General features: G+C 38.1%; 1 protein-coding gene across 1 annotated transcript in view; it reads right to left on the reverse strand.

Annotated features, from left to right (window-relative positions):
* The window catches only part of LOC121295984 (WW domain-containing oxidoreductase-like), a 361,431-nt gene that overhangs the window by 330,718 nt on the left and 9,848 nt on the right, over positions 1-20,865 (reverse strand). The window contains 2 exon segments of the mRNA XM_041221095.1: position 10,474; positions 10,891-10,996. Coding sequence (XP_041077029.1) covers position 10,474; positions 10,891-10,996 — 107 coding nt within the window.

Below are 20,865 nucleotides of genomic sequence, written 5' to 3' on the forward strand. Positions count from 1 at the left end.
TTGTTTAACGCTGTAATTCCATCTCAGGGATCTAGTTTTCATTATTCTTAGGTCCACTTTATCTACTCTAAAAATAGGTGAGGTGTTTTTATTTTTTTAAGCTCCCTAGAGCAATGGCTAACAGAGGGTGATCACTTAGCAAGCGTAAATGCTTCCTGCTTCTCCATCACGGGGGAAGAAAAAGCCTTAAAAATCAGTTCAAATAACTACATTAGTTGCTAAAGTAAAAGATGACAGAAAAGAAAGACAATGGGCTATTAACACAAAGTTCAACTATTTGTGTTTAATCAAAGTGTAATGGCAGAACTCATACATGATTTAATTGCCTGCTTTCTCTGCATTGATGATCCGAGACAAGCCTTTCAAATATTCCCTCTAATAATTACTGTACAGTACATAACAGGTATTTCCATTACAGCTCTTGTGAAGTGCATAGGGATGGCAACATACAGCTAATTGTCGCCACTAACAATCCCCCCAAAAAAACTGAAGGTGTGAAAGGTTGGGACATCTCAAGATGTACATACCAAACAATGTATTTTTATTTCATGGCTCAAACATTTAAAAATATGGGTCTATGATATGACACTGTAAAATTTGAAATGTTAGCAGATATTTTATTAGTGTTGTATCTACAGTCCTACATTACCAATTCATAAATCTGCAACAGTGTTACAGCAGGACAACCTCAAAAAGGTATTTACAATAAAACTTAAGTCATTAAAACTGACATGGGGTAAGTGGCGGTTATTTCAGTGACAGGAAAACATGAATACATTTTTTTTTTCATACGTCACACATATATGTATTTAATATGTTACAGTTATGAGCCCATCATTTTAAGAGCTGTACTTAAAATGGGCACTGTGTTTTCTCTGTGTATTGTATTGACAGCTGTTGCTTTTCAGTCAATTTAAAAAAAAAAAAAAAGGTATTTCCCATGGTTAGCAATTATCATAGCACACAATGTATCAATTTCAGCTTCATTGTTTTTATTTTTTATAAAGATTCATAGAAAACAAAAGAAAACACAGCTTTGTAATGAAGCATCATGGTGTTTGTCTTGCTGGGTGACATACATGCACAAGGTAAAGATCACAGCCCAGATAAAATGACAGGACGGAACTTCATGATCGAAGCTGTAGACAACAAAACAAATTGAGAAAGTAAACTGGAGCTGGTAACATAATTACAGCTCTCTGCCTACCTGGCTTGAGTTAATGTTATTATTTGACATTGCAAGGCTATGCTTTTTTGTTCATGTATCTCCAAGGAAGGAAGGTTTACCCTAATTGGTTCCAAAGCACACCCTAACACAACAATCTTTCGCGTTGACTGGTAATGTTAATTTCCACTAGATTGTAAATAGTGTTTTGCAAACAACACAAACATGGTAATAAGAGGCTAGGTGGGTAATTAATGTGGTTCATTTGCATTTTTATTTAAAAAACAGCCCTCTTTAAAAAGCAGCTCAGAGTTTCTTTTTAGCAGAGATGAGCCTTGGTTTGAGCACCGATTAGTAATTACTCTCTTTAGGGGTTCCATTATACCCCCCTCCAGGGAATGGGAATGAAAGATAAGCAGAATTTTAAAGAGTATCAAGGAAAATAAAACCCACTCGCAGCAAACGCTTCATCTGTTAACTGTTAGCTTAACCTGCCCTCGTAGCAAAAAGGATGTGTCCTTGAAGTGCACAAGAACTTGACCTTTCACTTCTACTACAGAAGTATTATTTTGTGTTTAGTTTGTGATATTCTGGCTCTTTTAGCCAAATAGGTTCTGCTTTATAGGGAAACGTTCCTACAGTACTGGGCATCCCTTGGCAAGTGTATTCAGGGGCCCTCACTGCACTGTGTCTCTGTGCTGCACATCTGCTATTTAATTTGCTGCTGTGGTTTATAGTGGCTTCATTACAGACCATAAAAATGACAGTAGCGGAACAGTATAAACGACATGAACAGTGTTCTTATGGTAAAACATGGTCATAATGTAAATAAGTGTCTTTTCTTAACTCTAACCTCCTTTAATGAGACTTACAAATCTATGCCATGTGTTTGCAGTCAGTTGTGGAAAGACTGCAGTGATTCTCCTGTGAGGAGTCAGTAGTGCTAGAGCACTGGACCCAAGTGCACAGACCAACTCAGAAGTTTTTATTCCTATAAAATCATTAAGAAATGCTTACCTGCACCCCGATTTAGTCCTGTGTTTGGTGTTTCACATTAATACATGTACAACTAATACAAATGTATTGTTAAATTTGTATTATCATTTTCTGACACATTTGTTGACAGATCTCTGGACATGATAAAGATTGCCAATCTGAAACTAAATACGTAATACTCCACAAATCTGAAAACAGCTTGCTCTCAGCCAAGCAGGCAGAAGTTATTTTATACTTCAGTGCTGTGATCTCAATCAATCAAGATTTGTATAATATACCAAACACAATGGAATTAAACTGTGATATTCTGAAGATAACCTGGTATGAGATCATTAAAATTACTATCTTTGTCTGAAAAATATGTCAAACACCGGGAGGGTCTAATTTTAATGATCAATTGAATTGGTCCAAGTAATTGTGAGCCAATTCAGTTCAAAACTATTAAGATGTATGTACACAGTACACTCATTTATATGAACAATATAATCTGTATTATATTATGGTCAAGATAGACTTAATTCTATACCATTTTGCACAATCCAGAACTCTGGTCTATTATAGTTACAAAAATGACTGTTCATTTTGTGTTATGCATTCTATATATTTGCTAGATTAAATAGGAGAAAAATCAAGGTTAATTTTTCCAAAGCATTATTAAGGCAACAAAAAAAAAAATGCATGCACTGCCACATAATGCTTCACAAACATTGCCACAAAATAAAATCCTTTAAATATACTTCTGGGTCGGAGGGTTAACTGAAATCCGCCTGGCTTTTTTAGTATTTTCAATATGACTACCCTGTTAAAAAATTTAATTGTAAAGATTGAATAGTCTTCCCATTATAGTAAATGGATGCAATCTCCATACTTCATATACAATCTTAATTCCTTTTCTGGAGCAAGCATAGCGTAACCTATACACTCTAAACAGGAAGGCAGGGGTTGAATTAATGTTGGAGAAAAAAAACACTAATGATTACTATTAGGGTACATTATCTGCTGTTCTGTGTACATTGAGGTTGTATAAATGGCACCAGTGATATATCCTGGGACTTGAAGAAATCCCATCTGTCAAAGTAGCTTGATGATATCAACATTGTGAAGATACCCTTAATCTTCAACAGTGATACTCTGGTGGGGAGTGTACTGAATTTGTGAAGTACTCAATGCTACTGGCACAATTGGTTCCCTCATGTTTAGAGTAAAATATTTACTTATAACCATTCTGTTATCATTAAATATTTTATCTCCTTCATGGCTAATTACACTGCATTATTATTTTGTTAGGCATCTACTGCATTGTGATTGTTTTATGTTACAGTTTACATGTAAAATATGATTATAAATATTATTACTATTGTATTATCTGCTTTTATGGTTGCCCTCTAACAATTGTATATGTCTGCATTACATTATAAGAATACTATCTGCCCCCAGTGTTGCAATTGCCCCTAGATGTGATCCAATGTATGGCTCTATTATTATTGGTGGACCAACTATACTAGATTACTATTGTGGGTCTGTATTTATACTAACGTAATACAAAAATGACTACAAAAGATTTAGAAGTGAGTAGTTTTTCGAGATTTACGATTATACTGTATTACAGTATAATTGTAAATCTCGAAAAACTACTACATCGTGAGCAGCTACCTTTACCTTAAGCACTTAATATCAATTTAAAAAATAAATAAATAAATAAATATTTTAATCCAGATGTTAAGTTAACAATGTATTCAGATTTAGTGTGAAAAAAAATCAATCGCATACTCTAACCACATTTCTAATGACAAATGATATATTGTAAATTCCAAAATTTCAGAAATCTTGTTTTTTTGTTGTTTTTTTTTTTTTTACTTTCACAAACTTTATCTCGGGTTCATGCCCAGGCTGTGGAAATACCATCTTAAATACGGTATATCCACACAGTTTGTTTTACAAGACTGCAATATAGCTTCATCACTTTAGCCTTCACACAGTGAGCTGAACTGTTATTGCTATTAAAATAACATTCCTTTTTGGAATGAATAAAATGCATTTCACAACACAGGGCTGTGTTATAAATGGTGACAGCAGGTGGCTTGGGGTTGTTCCCCTCCTACACAATTTTATGCACAATCTGTTATTTATATTCCAAGGTCTGAATCCAAAATGTCCCCACGAGTTCTGGACAGGAAGGAGAAACCCTGCTGATTCAGTTACTGAGCTTCCTTTAAGACAGTGTTTTCTGTATTATTTCTAAAAAGGAAGCTTTGAATACATGTAAGGGCATGTAATTCACATGTAAGTATATGTGCAAAGTGATTTGCAGTAGCACAACACGCATATTGCAGCCAAAATTGGTGTTTTGCATGTGCAAACTGCGTTTAGCTGGCGTAAACTGGGACTTTAGCGGCCACTAAAAATGAGACGTATGTAAAAAAATGTTTTTCACCTGCCGTTCTGCACACGCTATCAAATTAGTACTTTGCCATCATTAATCCATTTAAATTATACTGAAATGTATTCAAGTAAAGAAAAGAATGGAATTGGGTGTGTACCTGGAATATTAAGCAGGTGCAAACATTAAACTGAGATGTAAGGATTTTGCCTTGCACTTGGGCAATTGCTGATCTTCTTTTACAAGGTGCAAACCATTGTAGAAGCGAGTAATTAAATGCTGTAAAAAACCACACGCCTTCAGAGACCTGTTATTGGCCTCACAATGGTTGCTGTGGTACACCTCTTGATGTGGCGATGCTTGGCTTTTGTTGAGGACAGGCAGGAAAACCTTAAGAGGAGAAGGGCAAGACAGAGAAGAGCCGGCTATTCAAGCGCAGGGCCACTTTGTTTGGGATGCCAGAGGATGAGGTAGTAAAGCGTTGTCGTCTCACATTCTAGACTTAATAACTGAATTTTACCTTTTCTTCACCTGGTTGACTGTCTTGGTAACACCAACGGCATTGACTTTCTCCACTATAGAGGGCCATATGGCCTCTTTGGCAGCATAACTGATGTTGGCTGAGGCTTTTCCAAATAGCTCAATTTCAAGCTGAGTGAACTCAGCAGCAAGGACTTTCGGGTTCTCCTCAGAAAACTTGTCTTTTCTTTTCCGTGCACCAAAAGGACTTTGCTATCCTCTCTCTGACATATTTTTTGTTTGGTTTGATTTTTGTGCTGCACAAATCTCATACAGCGCCTACTGCTCTCTGTACTCCTAACTCACCTCACCTCTGGGCTGTAATTGCGGACGTTAAATAGCCCGATGCATAGGTGTTGCTCATTGCGACCCTCATTATCATGATTGCAGCCCACTATTCGTGCATGTTGAGTACTTTGCATTGTTTTAAAGCTTACACATGCCACAGTACAAAATAACTGCCTGGCCGCTAGGCAATTTGGATTTTGCAGCTGCAATTGTTTGCACTATGCCTCCTAAACAGCAGGTGTTGTTAGTAACATTACAGGACAGTGATTTGGGATAGATCAACAACAGTTTTTCTAGTCTTACAGCTATTCCAATATATTTGACATATTTTTTGTTTGGTTTAATTTTCGCGCTCCACAAATCTCATACAGCGCCTACTGCTCTCTGTACTCATAACTCCCCTAACCTCTGGGCTGTAAGTGCGGACGTTAAATATCCCGTTAATAACTACAGGGTGCACTGTTTAATCTCTGTGCTTTAATTAAGTTATGTCAAAGGAAAATTCATATGTACAGCCCATTCAATGCAGGTTTTGTTTTTTTAAAGTTCAGTGTTTTGGTGGTTGTACCTAATTAATAAGCAGTTCAATGTGTTTAAATAAAATTTAAGATGTCATTTTTTCATGGCATCCATGGAAAAATAATTACTCTTACATGGCATTCTAAATTTTACTATGGGTTTAGTACATTTTATAGGTACTGTCTGCCTAATGCTAACAAACTCTGTCCAATTAAGCCTAGAATACTTGAAAATGCCATGCAAAGAGCATGGATATGGTACGTTAATTGCTTACTATTTAAAATATAGGATAGTTGAGTTTTTGCTACAATGCATTTCAGGGGAAACTTTTTTAACTCACCATTTTAAAATAACATGTTAACAGAAAAGATACCAAGTGAAAAATGTTCTTTCATAATAGGTTCTGCTTGAGCATATCCCACCTGCAAAAATTATTTTCCTCCAAGACCTGTCTGGCACGTCTCAAAAGGCTTCTCAGCTGCTACTTTACTGTGCTAGTTCATTGGAAAAGGACTTTCAATGAAAAAAAAGACAAAGTTCAGTTAGCAATTTGTCAATATATTTGCAAAAATTATATTTCCAGAAATATATCAAGTTCACCAACAAGAAGTTTATTCAAAAAGTCAAGGTTTATGAAAGTAATAATAATACATTGCTGTTGTGTCCATGCAAAGAGCCAAAGCTATTTCATACAAAGACAACAGCATTTTTAATTTTTTTTTTCTCAAAGGAGCAATTCTTTGGCATCGATTACCGATTTAATGAAAGCTGGTGGGCCTTTTCCTTTTAGTCTATTTCCATATTCTCTTTTTAATCAGGCTGCTCTGTTTAAAACGTCTTTGTTAATCAGATTTCTGTTATAAGCCGTAAATAGATCCTGCAAGATTGGCAAGATCAGCCCCATACAGCGGCCTCAGCCTTAACCTGCTATGAGTTCTCTGCTGTGCTGCTGTGTTTTCGTTACTGCAATTCCAATTCTTTGCTTATGATTAAAAGATAGCACTTCAGCCAGGAGTTAACAATTGTTCACAAGGTAAAGGTTTATGGTCCGTTATGGTCCTAATTTGAGCAGCTTCTTATCCAAAAAAATATTAATCATAACTGACAAAAACAGGTGCTGAATGTTCCATTGCAGTATCCCACAAGTCAAGTACATTTACTATCCTGTGTAATACGACTTCCAAATATCCCCTTAGAGCTTAAAAGCAAGAAAAGATTCATTTTAACTTTGGTCTATTGGAAACAATAACCAGCAGGTAGTGGCATTGCATTAAAAAGAACAGCACCCCCCTGCTGTGTAACTGGATGGAAAAAGGGGAACGGCAGACCGGACCTTAATTATATAAGCATTAACATGTATTTTGTAGTCTGAACATTCAAGCTCCCATACACAAACTTGGGGTCTATTCTTAAAACTAAGATACTAAAGGTGGCACAGGGAGCCAATACAATGTCCTTTCATCTCTGAAGGTAACAAGTGAAATTAGTTTGGTGGTCTCAACTTAGCCCCAAGTGGACATTAGGTCATACTATGGGTAGCCTGAATAGTCGACTAGTCAAATAGAAAAGTGACAGTCGACCTGGTAGTCAACTAATCGTCTCTTGATTGTGAAGAAATTGTGAAGTTTGCTGTTTCAGATGGACGGAAGCTCTAAAAGCATCACAAAATAACACATAGCACATGGCTAGCCAACAATCCCAAAGTAACAGAAGATGGGTGAACTATTTTGCAGTTTGTACGTGGATATGTGGATAGGATGTTTCATGTAAGTCTGAGATGGACACGTGAGAACTACTGGTTGAATTACGTGTCTTCTCATGCACAAAGACGTAATTAAAATCCTAAACATACAAATCCTTATCATAGTAACATAAATGCTAAAAATAAAACATAAACAGCAAAAACAAAATTAATTCTAGCGACTTCAGTCGTCTAAGGACTTCAGTCTAGTACAGTTAAATACAGCTATAGCCTCTATAGCCTGCACTGTATCCAGAATAGATCAAACCAAAAGGCAAACTGTAGACATTTTCCAAATAGCAAGTTTTCAAATAAATTTCTACACTACTGGCTTTTTTTTTAAAAATACTGTAATCGTATTATCCTTTCATCATCACAGGCCTTACAAAGACTGCACGAGACAGCACTCTTAAAACAATAAGAGGCAGCCCTGCAACAGCTACAATGAGACCAAGCTAAGGACCAAATTAGAAATAATTGAATGTTAACAGCCTAAAACATGGTAAAGAATATGCATTCAGTTTTAAATTGCAAATCATTTTATAATAATGTAATATGCCTATTTGTATAGCATAAAAATTATGCAGCACTACAAGATTTATGTGTTTATTAGAGTTACTGTGTTACAAACAGTGCTACACTGCTTTTTCATTAGGCTTTTAAGTCAATTAAGCAGTGAATTGGAACAATCATTCCTTCTTTTCATAGTATTGATATTTTTCTTCTTGGCTGCTTTAGGGTCATTCCTCTACTCCAGGAGAGATTTATGTTAGATAATTCCTTCCTGATTAAAATAAATCAGGTCTCAAAATTTCTCATTTCCTCCACTCAAGGCAAGTGAAAAAAGAAACAGAATTTTAAAAAAAGCACTTTTAACCCTTGAACTACTTGTACTGTATACCCTTAATAGTTAAAATTAGCCTCCAGTCCTTCTAATATACAGGGGTTCAATAGTAAAACCTTGAGATGTAAATGTTTACATTAAATGGTAAAACTAATTATAAAAATCAATCTGTATAAAACCAAATCTGATTGCATTGTTATCAGGTAAGGCAATGTCACTGAACATTGGTTTGTTTAAAATCCCAGAAATTTGGCTTAACAAAGCTTTTAATTTAAATCTCCCAACAGTCTGGGTCCAGGTCCTAATTTTTTTAATCTAAAACTTAAAAGTCGACTTATTTCACCAGGCTTGCTCTTAATTGGTTATTTCTACTTATTGTGCCTTAAGATGATTATGAAGAGTGCAATATGAATTATATTTTATTGTATTGTAATGTAAATGGATTGTAATTAAGGTATTAATTTAGGTTGGACGAGTTATTTATCAGGCCTGTATACAAGAAGGTTTTTGCACAGTAGTTTGATCCCTTCCTGGTTTTACTAGAAGCTAATTAAGCTCATATTAAAACTTGGTTTAAACCACTATGCAATGGGTGCTATTAAGGGTGAAAACAATAACCAGCAGGTAGTGGAATTGTACTAAAACCTTTAGCATGCATTTTATGATCTGAATATTTACACTGAACAAACTGCACTGTAACTGTTTGTCGTAGATCAATAGGCTGGCACACAAAAGCACTCTTAATTACTCGGAAGCTACCAATCATAGGATTCAGGAAACTCTTATTTCCTTGTGACAATGAAGCACCGCAGAATGTCCAATTTCTTGGTTTTCACTTGCAGGATGCATGCTTAGTGTTAACCAGGCTCTTAGCTTCCTCCAGGGCGCCGGCTGTCCTATCTTCACTGCTATCTTTCCTTTCCGGAGATTATTATTGATAAGGACAGTCTTGGAAGCAGATAAAATGCTGTTTTGTACCGTCTTCCGTATTAATAACTGCTTATGTCCTATTAACCTTTATTAAAAAGCGTGGGAGGAGGAAAAGAAAACTACATCCATCATGTATTAAATGACAGACGGCCAACACTAAATATCTTAACTGCTTCCCTCTTTAAAACTGCTGCTGAGCCAGACTGTAGGCTTCCCTAGCCAGACTGCCTAAAGTTACATTTCATTCAATGAGACTTGTTATTCTGTTATGAGGAGAGTTTCCATTGAGATGTTCTCTGCATCATGAAAAAGAAAGCCATGAGAACAACATCATCCACTGTGCGTACGTGTTAAATTATTCTCAAAGTACACTTTGCCTTTTGCACATACAAACTGCATTATTGCATTAAAAAATAAATGTCCTTTTAAAAAGGAAAATCAAATCTCTGTACCCCTGTTTACAGTAGGCGACAATTATCACATTTCAACAAGGGAAAAAGGAATGAGAAATGTTTATTGTGAAAGTAAATAAGTAATGTTATAATGTAACTTACTGCGGAATGAAAACTTAAAGAGGCTCCTTTGTACATTTGCCAAATAAAAAGGATTCAAAGCTTTTTTACGACTCTTTCACAGACACAAGCAAAAAACAAACAGCTACAATGCTATCTGAAATTAATTATTTTAAAACAAAAATAATTCAAGTCCCTATCAAATGATTAACAGCCACCAGAAGATTTGTTAAACATTCAGAGATGGATTCTAGTAGTCAGCCATGGTAAATTACTTAGTCAAACTGGCAAGAGGTTTTCTTTTATTATTTAGTTTTGTAGTTGGTTAAAATGCTTACTATTTGCTGTAATCTATAAGCATCCTGTAATTAATCAACTAATTCTCTCCTGGCCTCAGGTTCCTTGTAATTAAAGTTCTGTAATAGCTTATTCTTTCTGCTCCAGCACCTGCATTTCATTTGTTTATTTTTCAAGAGTCGTAAATCTGTGAGACTGTCAAAGTGTCAAAATAGTTAATTAGCCCCCCTTCCTTCAATTCCCCAAAGCAATACCTACTGTAAAGATCATCTTTCTACACACCCTGTCTTTGGGTGATACACATGGTCATCAATTCAAAAACAAACATGTGGAACATGAGTGCTAATCAAGCCATGCAGGGTGGAGTCAAGTGTCTGGGTCTTCATTACTTTGTGAAAAACACTGGATTTACAATACCAACCACATTCACATTCACTTACAAGAATGATTGATACTGTTGGTCTGGTCAGTTCAGAGTTGATTGCTCAGACAGAACAGTCATGACAGCTTCTCATACCTCTGATAATACTCAGACTCAACAAATGTCAACAAAATGAGTTCAGCCATCAGACGAATATCACAGAACAAACATGAACTAAATTTGGCAGGTATCCCAATTTCATTTTTTCATGGTTGACAGGTTATTTGTAGAGGAATCTCAACCTGGCATGGAGGAAAGCGCAATGCTTAGTACTCAACCACTCCTCCAGGATCAGGCTGGTCGCTTCACTTGCTCGAGTTCTGTTCCTACAGGCCAGGAAAACGTGAGCTCCATGTAGGGCAAAGGACTTCGCTGCCTCAAAACCTGAAACAGTAAAGCAGTATAATCCTCAGAATACATTTTCATGTAAAATGGCACTGGTCTGCTTAAAAACAAAATATCAAAATACCTGTTTTTAATCTGCTTTTAAAGATGCCAACTGTACTGTACTATACTGTATCCCTACTTTAGATATAGGACTTTCAGTCCAGGGAACGTTAATGGAGTTCTGCTACTATTACCCATAGTTATAATGCATTCTATAAATCTGTGCCAGTGTGGAACCCCTGCAGAATTGCGTGTGTGTGTGCGAGTGTGGGGAATATTAGGTTGGCAGGGAGGGAGTTAAATTTCTTCCTGTCAAAACACATTTGGAATGTGGCTGGAGCCAAAAATTGAATACATTATTGAATGATTAATTAGACTCCAGCCACAGGTTTATAAAAAGAGGGTGATCACTGGTGTTAATAGAGAATTCATGTTGGTGATAGAAGTCGAGGTTCATGTTTATGTTACCATGCTGTGCTATTCCGTCCTGTGTTCTTGAGGTTTTTTTTTTTTGGTTTTTTTTAATAACCTTTTGTTTGCCCTTGTGCCATTTGTTTTGTCAAGTGTGTCTTGCTTAGTGTTTTGTCTGTTTTATTTGAGAATAAAAGTGTGAAGCTTTCTGTGTCTGAGTCTCTCTTCCTGCCAAATACCACCTGGGCCATGGCACTACCACGCCATAATACCATAGTTAGAACCCCAAAAAATAAATCATGTATGCCCATGATAATGAATGAACAACCAATTCAAACACATTTTTTATAATATTTGAAATATGAGAAACTGATAGCACTGGAGACAAATGTCTTCTGTACACCCCCTAAAATGTATAGCAAAGCAGAATAAATAAGGAGCCTGAGTTTTTTCCCCAATTCTCCAATGCAGAGTTTTGTAAGCAAGAATAACATTATGTGAAGCTTATTGAGAAGTGGGGCAGCAAAAAACAAAAGGTCAAAAGACAAAATTCTAATTCCAAAGCTGACAAAGCAATCAACAGGGTTTAGATTGATTACAGTCTAGGTGATCTACATATGAGCATACTGTATGCACATCGACAGGTTTATCCAAAAGATCAGGTACAATACAATAAAGCAGGGCTGACTAACTTCTCCACAATGATCCCTCTTCTTGTCCTTCATTTGACCTAATGGAACCACACCTCCCTTGAGGGGGAGACATTTCTTTTAATGCTTGCTCAAGCTAGTTTCTACTTTCTACCAGAGACCACAAATGAAAGTTAGTGCCAGTGCACTGCAGTTTTGCACACCTGACCACATGAACTGACTATGAAAGCGGCCTGCACAGCTGTCAAAACAGAGTGGATTTGGGCCCCTTGCCTCTGCACTGAATCTGAACTTTAGACTCAAAGCTGTAAAGGTCAGAGCACACCCGAGACATCGGAAGAGAAGCCAAATGTGTCGGACACACTTGTTCCACCCCTACGAGTGTCTTTAATATTTCTACAGTTTATTCTATTACACACAAAGAAAAACAGTCAAGATGACTCAAGTTTGATTCAGCTGGTCCCTGCTTTGGGCACAAGAAGAAAATGACATTTGCTTGGTCAGACAATTTGTGGATTCTTTCTCCAGACTAGTTATTCAAATGGTAAGTGTACTTTACAAAGAAAATAACTTCTCAATCTGTCTTTGTAAGCTTTGGTCATCTAAGTCAAAGGTCAAGTGCACATCAGTCACTTCACTTGTACACCATCCCCAAGGCTATTGAAACACACAACGATTGTAAAATTAAAACTAACAGCATCATGTACTTTATGTTGTCCTTAAGGATCAGGATCAAAGGTTATGTATTTATGGATTTTTTAATAATTAAAAAGTACAACCTATTCTGAATATCACAGTATAAATCAGCACTTACACTTACGACTGAGTGTAACATTAGTTGTACTAACTTAATTTACAGTAATTCTCACTGTAGAAACACTGCCCAAAGATGTCTCGGAGATGGAAACTGTGTTGTAAGTTGTGTACAAAGCGCTCCCTCTCTTAACAACAATAATTTTCATTTTTTTATATAGCGCCTTTCATTGTGGACCACCATCACACAGCGCTTTACAAGATACAAGACTAGGGTGTGTGAACGCCTCACACGAAAGACGGAGCACAAGGAGGTTAAGTGGCTTGCTCAGGGTCAGAATCAGTGGCTGAGCTGTGATTTGAACCAGGGACCTCCTGGTTACAGGCACATTTCTTTAACCACTGGACCACACAGCCTCCTAAGTTCAACCCTTAAACGTTACTAAATCTTGCTTATTCCTTGCCTTTAGTAGTACACCCCAGAAATTGCCTTAAAAAATAGCTCAACAAATTAGACATTTATGGGGTTTAATAAGTGCACTGTGACCTTCCCTACCTGTAGTGTGGTCTTACTATAGGATACAGAAATTAAGTAAGTGTCAGGATAAAAAGTGTATTTGGATTTTAAAATCTTTCCAAAAGCTGAAACAAAAGCTCTAGCTGCATATCTGTGCATTAACTCTGTTGCACAAAGCTATATTACTGGCTTAGAAAGTCCAAAGATTTTGCAAGTGCTTGCAGTAAAATGTTCAAAACAACATATTGCTACACTGAGGTAGGCTACCTGACGATTAAACCAAATACACCTTATTCCTTTTTCATAACCCCACAACAGCAGCCCATCTGTACCAATATAAGTGCGCACCTGGTGTTAAAAAAACAAAAAATGCACTCGTATTTGTCTGACCAACACGCATTGCATTGCAGAGTACCTGCAAGTCCCTTGTAGCACTGTGTAACTGCAGGTATGTGAATGCTTTATGAAAATCAGTATGTACCTTGGGCACTGCTTATTGTTGAACTCTACACAGGTGGGAAGCTCTCTTACTTTAGAAATACTAGGACTAAACGTTCCAAAGAAAAATGCTGACCAACTGCTCTCACACTTCTAACTTGACTGCCCGCTCCTCAAACTGAGGTCACCGAAAAGTGACTCATTTGTTTTGCTGCTTGGGTGCAGACTTCTAACAGTTTTAATGGGATGACAGTATAAAACATCATTTATATTGCCTATTTAAAACCAAATTTTGTTTTTACAGAGTGTGAGAGCAAAACAGACTCCTTTACAGGATGTTGAACAATGTCCGGCTCATTGGCCAACATTGGGGTTATCAATGAGCCGCCCCTACCTTCCAGCAATTCATAATATTTTTAAGTTTAGGCAATGTCCAAAACAAGAATTAAAATAGGTCATAGTTCACTAGGAGAACAACATAACTGCGTTTATACTGAAACCTAGCTGCAGATTAAACTGGACTGACAGCTGGCTTTACGTATTAGCTAGGCAAACAATTAGAGAATTTAAGTATATTGATCAAATCACCTAGTCTGCAGTGTATGCAAATGTATGTTGTGATAAGACTTGTGTGAGAATTGTGTAAAAAATGGTATCTCAGAAGGATTTCAGTGACTTCACAAGTGGCCCTGGACTGGACGTTCGTTTAGAATGTGTCTTCCACACACTGCACTTGTTAATGGTGAGAAAGGGTAATAATAGTAAGAATAATAATAAGAATAACAATAAAACCTCACTTTCCATAACCAATACTGGTTTAGGGCCCATTAACATACAAGCAAGCCACATTTACACCTACTCCCAACAGCGTTACCTGCTGTTCGTTTGTATTGAAATAGATGTGTCTGTATTATAATTATCCTGATTTTGAATATGTCATATGTTGTTGTCTGCAGTTGAGACCTGAACAGACCTAAACAAGCATACACTTAGTTCATATTTTTAAGTCCTTTTGTAAGCGGTCATATTCATGGAGGGGTGGGAGGACTCAACAGAAGATAAATGAAAGAACCATTTTTGAACGACAACATTCCGGCTATGTATTGTTTTAGAAAATAAAAGGCCCTGACATTAATTTTCTACTAATCTGATTGTATGTTCCAAAGCAGGCCATTCTGTGACCTTTGACATCTGAAGCTTGTTATGGAGACGCTGCTCAAATTAATTTCTGTTGAGGTGAATAACAGGACACTGTTGTTTTTTAGCTGTGGAACATTAAAAAGGTCAAGAACGAGCCATTTTCCCCTTCTAGGTAAAATCAGGCCAAAGGCTATTAGCTACAGCCATTTAGGAAAACAAGCAGTTATTAATAAACTGACACTCCAATAAGTACAGCTCCATAAATGCTCATTCTACAACACACAATTACACTTTCCAAGTTTTATGTATTTTACCAAAATCTTTAATCTCCATTATTTTAAGCATATGAATAAACAAGACATGGGTGTTCAACAACACAGCCCTGGGGGTATATTGTAAGGGGAATGGCATCTCTGGAAGAATACTTTGTAAACATGATGTAAAATAAATAACTGCTCAGAAAATTAATAAGCTGAAAAGAAAACCCTCCAATCAGTCAGGTTTTGTGTGACATGTACTTAAGCTTGCCAACGTGTTCACATACACTTTCCTCCCTGACAAAATGTCATAGAGTAGTAAAGACAGTAAAACTACAGCACTAGACTCCTTGCTCCAATAGCAATGCATCAAAAGGAGGGGAGGGTGGGGGATGTGGTTAAGATATTTTCACATGTGATATAGCCCTAACTACACATACAGTAGACTGAGAAGAGTAAAAAAGGTACTAAAACTTATGAACTGCAGAAAAATAGTTTTGATATGCTAGCAAGTACACATTACAGTGGAGGTACTTATACTTATAGGCTTTTGATGACTACACTCACTTATTTCTATTTAAATCAGTTAATGTGTTTTTGATGTCACTTGCTACATAGTTAATGGTGTGACAATGTATCTATTTAAACCTTCAGATATCATGGTGTTGAGTCTATGTATCCATTTATTTTCCTTTATTATTCTATATTGTCCATTATCTGATTTAATTTATTCTAAAACTACAAATTGTAGTTCGCTGTATGTTCTTAGTTTGGCACTAGCTTTAAAGCACATTTTGTTCCCTATAACAGTGGCCCAACTGCAGTACAGGGGAAATCTGTCAAGTTACAGTTCATTTCATACAGTACAGTATCAAAAACATTGTAGTTTTATACATTGTATGTGATTTCACCTCTATTGTAATATGATAATTTTGCAGCAAAAGTTCCTTACTCAATTGACCGTGATGATCTTTCCCATTATATATGACTGATATTGGTATAGTAAATGTGCACAGTGATTTTACATTGATGCATTTACCATGTCTAATATTTCAATGCTTTACCATAATTATTTATCATTTACCATGCTTTATATACAATGTTTTATCAGTTATTTATCATTTAACAATGTTAAATGATAAATGTGGAGACAGAGGCAGCCCCAGGCGATGCGGAGCAGCAGGCCACCCCAGGCGGAGCCAGGCAGACATCCTTGGGCGAAGCCAGGCAGGAGATCCCTGGGCGAAGCCAGGCAGGAGATCCCTGGGCGAAGCCAGGCAGGAGATCCCTGAGCAATGACGTGAAGCCATCCCTGGTCGGTGTCGTGCAGGCATCCCCGAGCGATGATGTGCGGGGAGTCAGGACAAGCTGGGGTGCGGGTTTTGGCCCTCTTCTCGGCCACTGCGGCCGGGTGGTTCTTCCCCGTGCTTCCCTCAGCAGCCTATGCAAGGGCTGCTGAGGACCGCCAGCATCTAGCCCTGGTCCTTCTGGTGAAGGGAGAGGCAGCTCCTGCTCCTCTCCCCCTGATGGTGATAGAGGCAGAGGCAGCTCCAGCTCCTATCCTCGTGATGGTGGGAGAAGTGATACCAGCAGGCATTCATCCTCTGCTGGTGGAAAGAGACCCAGCAGGCATTCACCCTCTGCTGGTGGAAAGGGACCCAGCAGGCATTCACCCTCTGCTGGTGGACGGGGACCCAGCAGACATTCACCCTCTGCTGGAGGAGGTAGCGGAGGCAGAGGCAGCTCCTGCTGCTCTGCTCCTGGCGGTGGAGGTGGCGGAGGCAGAGACAGCTCCTGCTGTAGTCTCCTGGTGACGGAAGTGGGAGGGGCGTATAGCCTACCCTTGTTTCAGGGGACTGGTGTGGCTCTCTCTCACTTGCTGGGGACTGGTGCGGCTCTCCCTCACTAGCAGGAGACTGGTGTGGCTCTCCCTCTCGAGGCGAAACCAGCAGGCATTCTTCCCCTACTGGTGGAGATGGGGAGAGCAGGCATTCTTCCTCTGCTGGTGGAGGTGGAAACAGCAGGCATTCTTTCTTTGCTGGTGGAGGTGGGAACAGCAGGCATTCTTCCTCTGCTGGTGGAGACTTGGGCTGTGGATGCTCTGCCTTCCCTTTATGGGGCTGTGGACGCACCGACTCCCCCTTTGTGGGCTGTAGACGCCTGTGTTCCCCCCTTCTGGGTGCTGGATGCTCAGGCTCCTCCCACTCAGGCGTAGGACGTTCGGGCTCCTCCCCCTCAGGTGTAAGACGACTGGGATCATCATCCTCTGGCTCCTATTCTGGGCAGTCCTCGTCCTCATGCCCATAAGCAATGCACAAAGTGCACGACTTTGGCTCCCTATGCTTCCTCCTCATCTTTCCCCTTATCTGCCTCCTTCTCCTCACCTTCCTCTCCTGGGCCAGTTCCTCCTCTCCCTCTTAGTAGGGACAGCGTACCACCTTGTGCCCGAACTCCCCACAGGCAAGGCACCAGCCTTGATCCTCGAGGCCAACGAGGAGGTCCTCCAGCTCGTTGCAGTGGTCTCCCTAGACCCAGTTTTCCATTTTTGTTTTTTTCCAGGAAAAAAATCCCCATGCAGTACCTACTCTGGCCTGAGTCCAAGAGGCGCTGTTGTCCCAATTCTAACACCATGTGTAACAGGATGGAGTGTGTGGGGACGTCAGACCAGAAATGAACACACTTAGCACTGCAAGGGGATATGGCGAGTGAAATGAATGCGCTGCTGCGCGGTTTATTAAATACGGAAAAATAAATTGTTTGAACAAAGACACATTGTAAAATAAAACGGCACAAACGAACAGACAATAAACAGACAGACAAACGAGTGGACGAATTGACACAAACAAGTACCGTGCTGGTTCTCCAGAACGTAGTAGCAATTGTAATCCTGAATAAATCTCCTCTCTCTCACCCGTTCTCTCCACACAACCCTGAGTGAGTGAAAACATGCTGCTTTTATGCAGCTGTACCGAGACTCGATTGCTAATCAATCATTCAATTGGAGTCTCGGTACAACTGCACGTGAATTAATAAAACTGCAATTCCCCGTGCTCATGTATTATTACATTTTACCTGCACCTGAAGTGCTGTGTAATCCTTGTGCCTAAATACAAATATACATTTTAAACACTTGTGTTACACAGACCCATTTATATCCCGTGTACCAATGACTATACACCAACATTAACACACAACATGCAACATACAACACAAATAAATAGCCCAGTGGCGGGGCACTTTGCCACAGTATTGTACATCAATTTAGCTAAAATGCTTTTCAGCTAGCAGAGAGTCTGTTTTCAAAAGTCTACGATATAATTTGAAATTATTAAATAAATAAGTATTCTCTCTTTTTACACATCCCGTCCCAGACTGGTACAGTACTGTGAAATATTGAGTGACTTCTTGGAAATACAGACATGAAGCCACAAATCAGGCCTAGCTATGTCTTTACAGTTCAGAAAATGCTTTGGTTTCTTTGAAAGGTTTTCTATTTTGTTTCTGGCCACATCCTGGTCCCTGCCTTGCTGTGTGTAAAAATGACAAGCTTGTTGTTCTTGGAACCCACTAAACAAGGAGGCGCCAAATTAAATGAAAGAAGCTGACTGATGTAAAGGCTTTGCTGTAAGATTGACCAAACATTCATATGTTAACCGTTTTCACATGATTTAATGTTTTTTATTTTCTTTTTAAGATGAACAGACTAGGAGGCGGAAAGTAATGTTTCTGATGACAAATACAAGCCTCTACAGCTCATAACACAAATAAAGCCTGAGCTTTGAATCATTCCACAAGAGGGAATTATACAAATGGAGCCCTGGGAAAGCAGTAGACATTCAAGACAAACTGCCAAGAATTATTTGTATTTAAGCTCAATACTATACCCTTTACACAGGCATCAAATTCAATACTACACTATTCTGCATAATTAAACTTGTACACATTATACATAATTAATATTGAATCTATTGAAATAAAATGCTTATGTGTGTTTGGGAACAAGACTTAAAAAGCTGAAACCTGTTCCTTGGGAAATACAGAGTGTCAATTCTCTCAGATAGTGCTACTAATGATGTAGTTGTAATTTTAATTTCTATTTGTATTATTATTTTATTGAAACACCTTTTATTATGATAAAGGATACATCTGGTTATTTAAAAACAACACATCTGATTTTCCCTGCAAACCACTCTACACTTTTTCATAAGGAGAGAATGGATGTCTGTGCAGATAAAATGAACTCTTGAGATGTATCTGAACATGTTGCCCATTAAGACATTAATTAATTCGCTTTGTGAAATTCTGCAAGAAAACTTTACCCACAGGAGAATAAGAAATACTAGATTAGCTGTGCACCAGGCTTATTACCAATCACATTTTCAAACATCCCAGATTTTTGATTGCAAAAATACAACTACAGTAGATTAAATCTCTGACGGCCATGCTAATTATAACTGGCAATATCCTGAAAGGACGATTTTAAATGAAAGGGCCATTAAGAAACACATGTTAGCAGCAGAAATCCCTCTACACAGCTGTACATACAAAATTACAGTCATAAAAAACCATAAACTACATCCACAGTACACATGTAAAAAGTGTGACATCCTGATGAACAGGTATGTTTAAACATCCCCAGATTCTGATACTATTTTGAACTAAAACAGTAAAACGTTTTGAATAAGCAGTTTTCAATAAGCACATCATAAAGTTTTCAATAAGCAGTTAGTTTCAATAAACTAGCCAAGAAAAAACTGATTTAATCCATACATTTACGACAAATTCATTTCAGTCTCTATTACACCCAAGACCATCTGCTCCTCTTGACCAGTTCTCCTTTTTGCTATTACTGCATGCCCTATTCTGCTCATTATAAGCAAGTCTGTCTTGCCCTTATGATCTCAAGCTGTGCCCTCTGTGCCCAGTTTTTTCAGCCACAATAATTTCTCATCCTGTCCTTTGATAACAGGACCACATGCAGCCGCCATCACTTACCCTCCCCACCTCGGGACGTAAAGCTATTTTAATCACCATCATCAAAACTGCTGCAAGTTCTTAACGTACCTCTGTGATTTCAAATATTGTAAACTGGAACTGCAAGATCCATAAAGCACTGGCCTTCTCATAACAACATAAAAGAATTGTTTGACACAGCCTTCAACACAAATCCACGCTCGCCACAGCAGGTATATTAAAACAGTAATCATTATTGAACCTCTGGGCCCAGATGTAATTTCTTGCATGTTGCAACAGGTTGGGCATGCATTGTGAATTTCATCCCAGGTTGATAAAGTTCAATAACTTGACTAACCATCCATGTGTGGTACTCATTATGGACCCGATAAATAGATTAATCAAAAAGGACATGAAAAGCACATTATGAAAATCTGATTCAATTTCCCATCCTGCTCTGTAACAATTACCACATGGGCAGCCCTTCAGTGTAACATGCTCCAGTTAAAGAAAGGGGGGGGGGGGGGGGGTTGGAGCACACACACACCCTCGAGCATAGCTTGAGAAGGGTACAGTATAATTTTATTTTAAGATGTACAGATTGTGGGCATCAAATCAGAATATTATGCTTTCCAAAGATAAAAAATAAATAAAAATCAATGATCCATAGTAATAAACTAATAAACAGTGTACAGGAGTACACCAAAGCACACAACTGCATGCCAATACTTTGACTTTTTTTTTTTT

The sequence above is a fragment of the Polyodon spathula genome, chromosome 21, assembly GCF_017654505.1.
Source record: "Polyodon spathula isolate WHYD16114869_AA chromosome 21, ASM1765450v1, whole genome shotgun sequence".
Classification (NCBI taxonomy): domain Eukaryota; kingdom Metazoa; phylum Chordata; class Actinopteri; order Acipenseriformes; family Polyodontidae; genus Polyodon; species Polyodon spathula.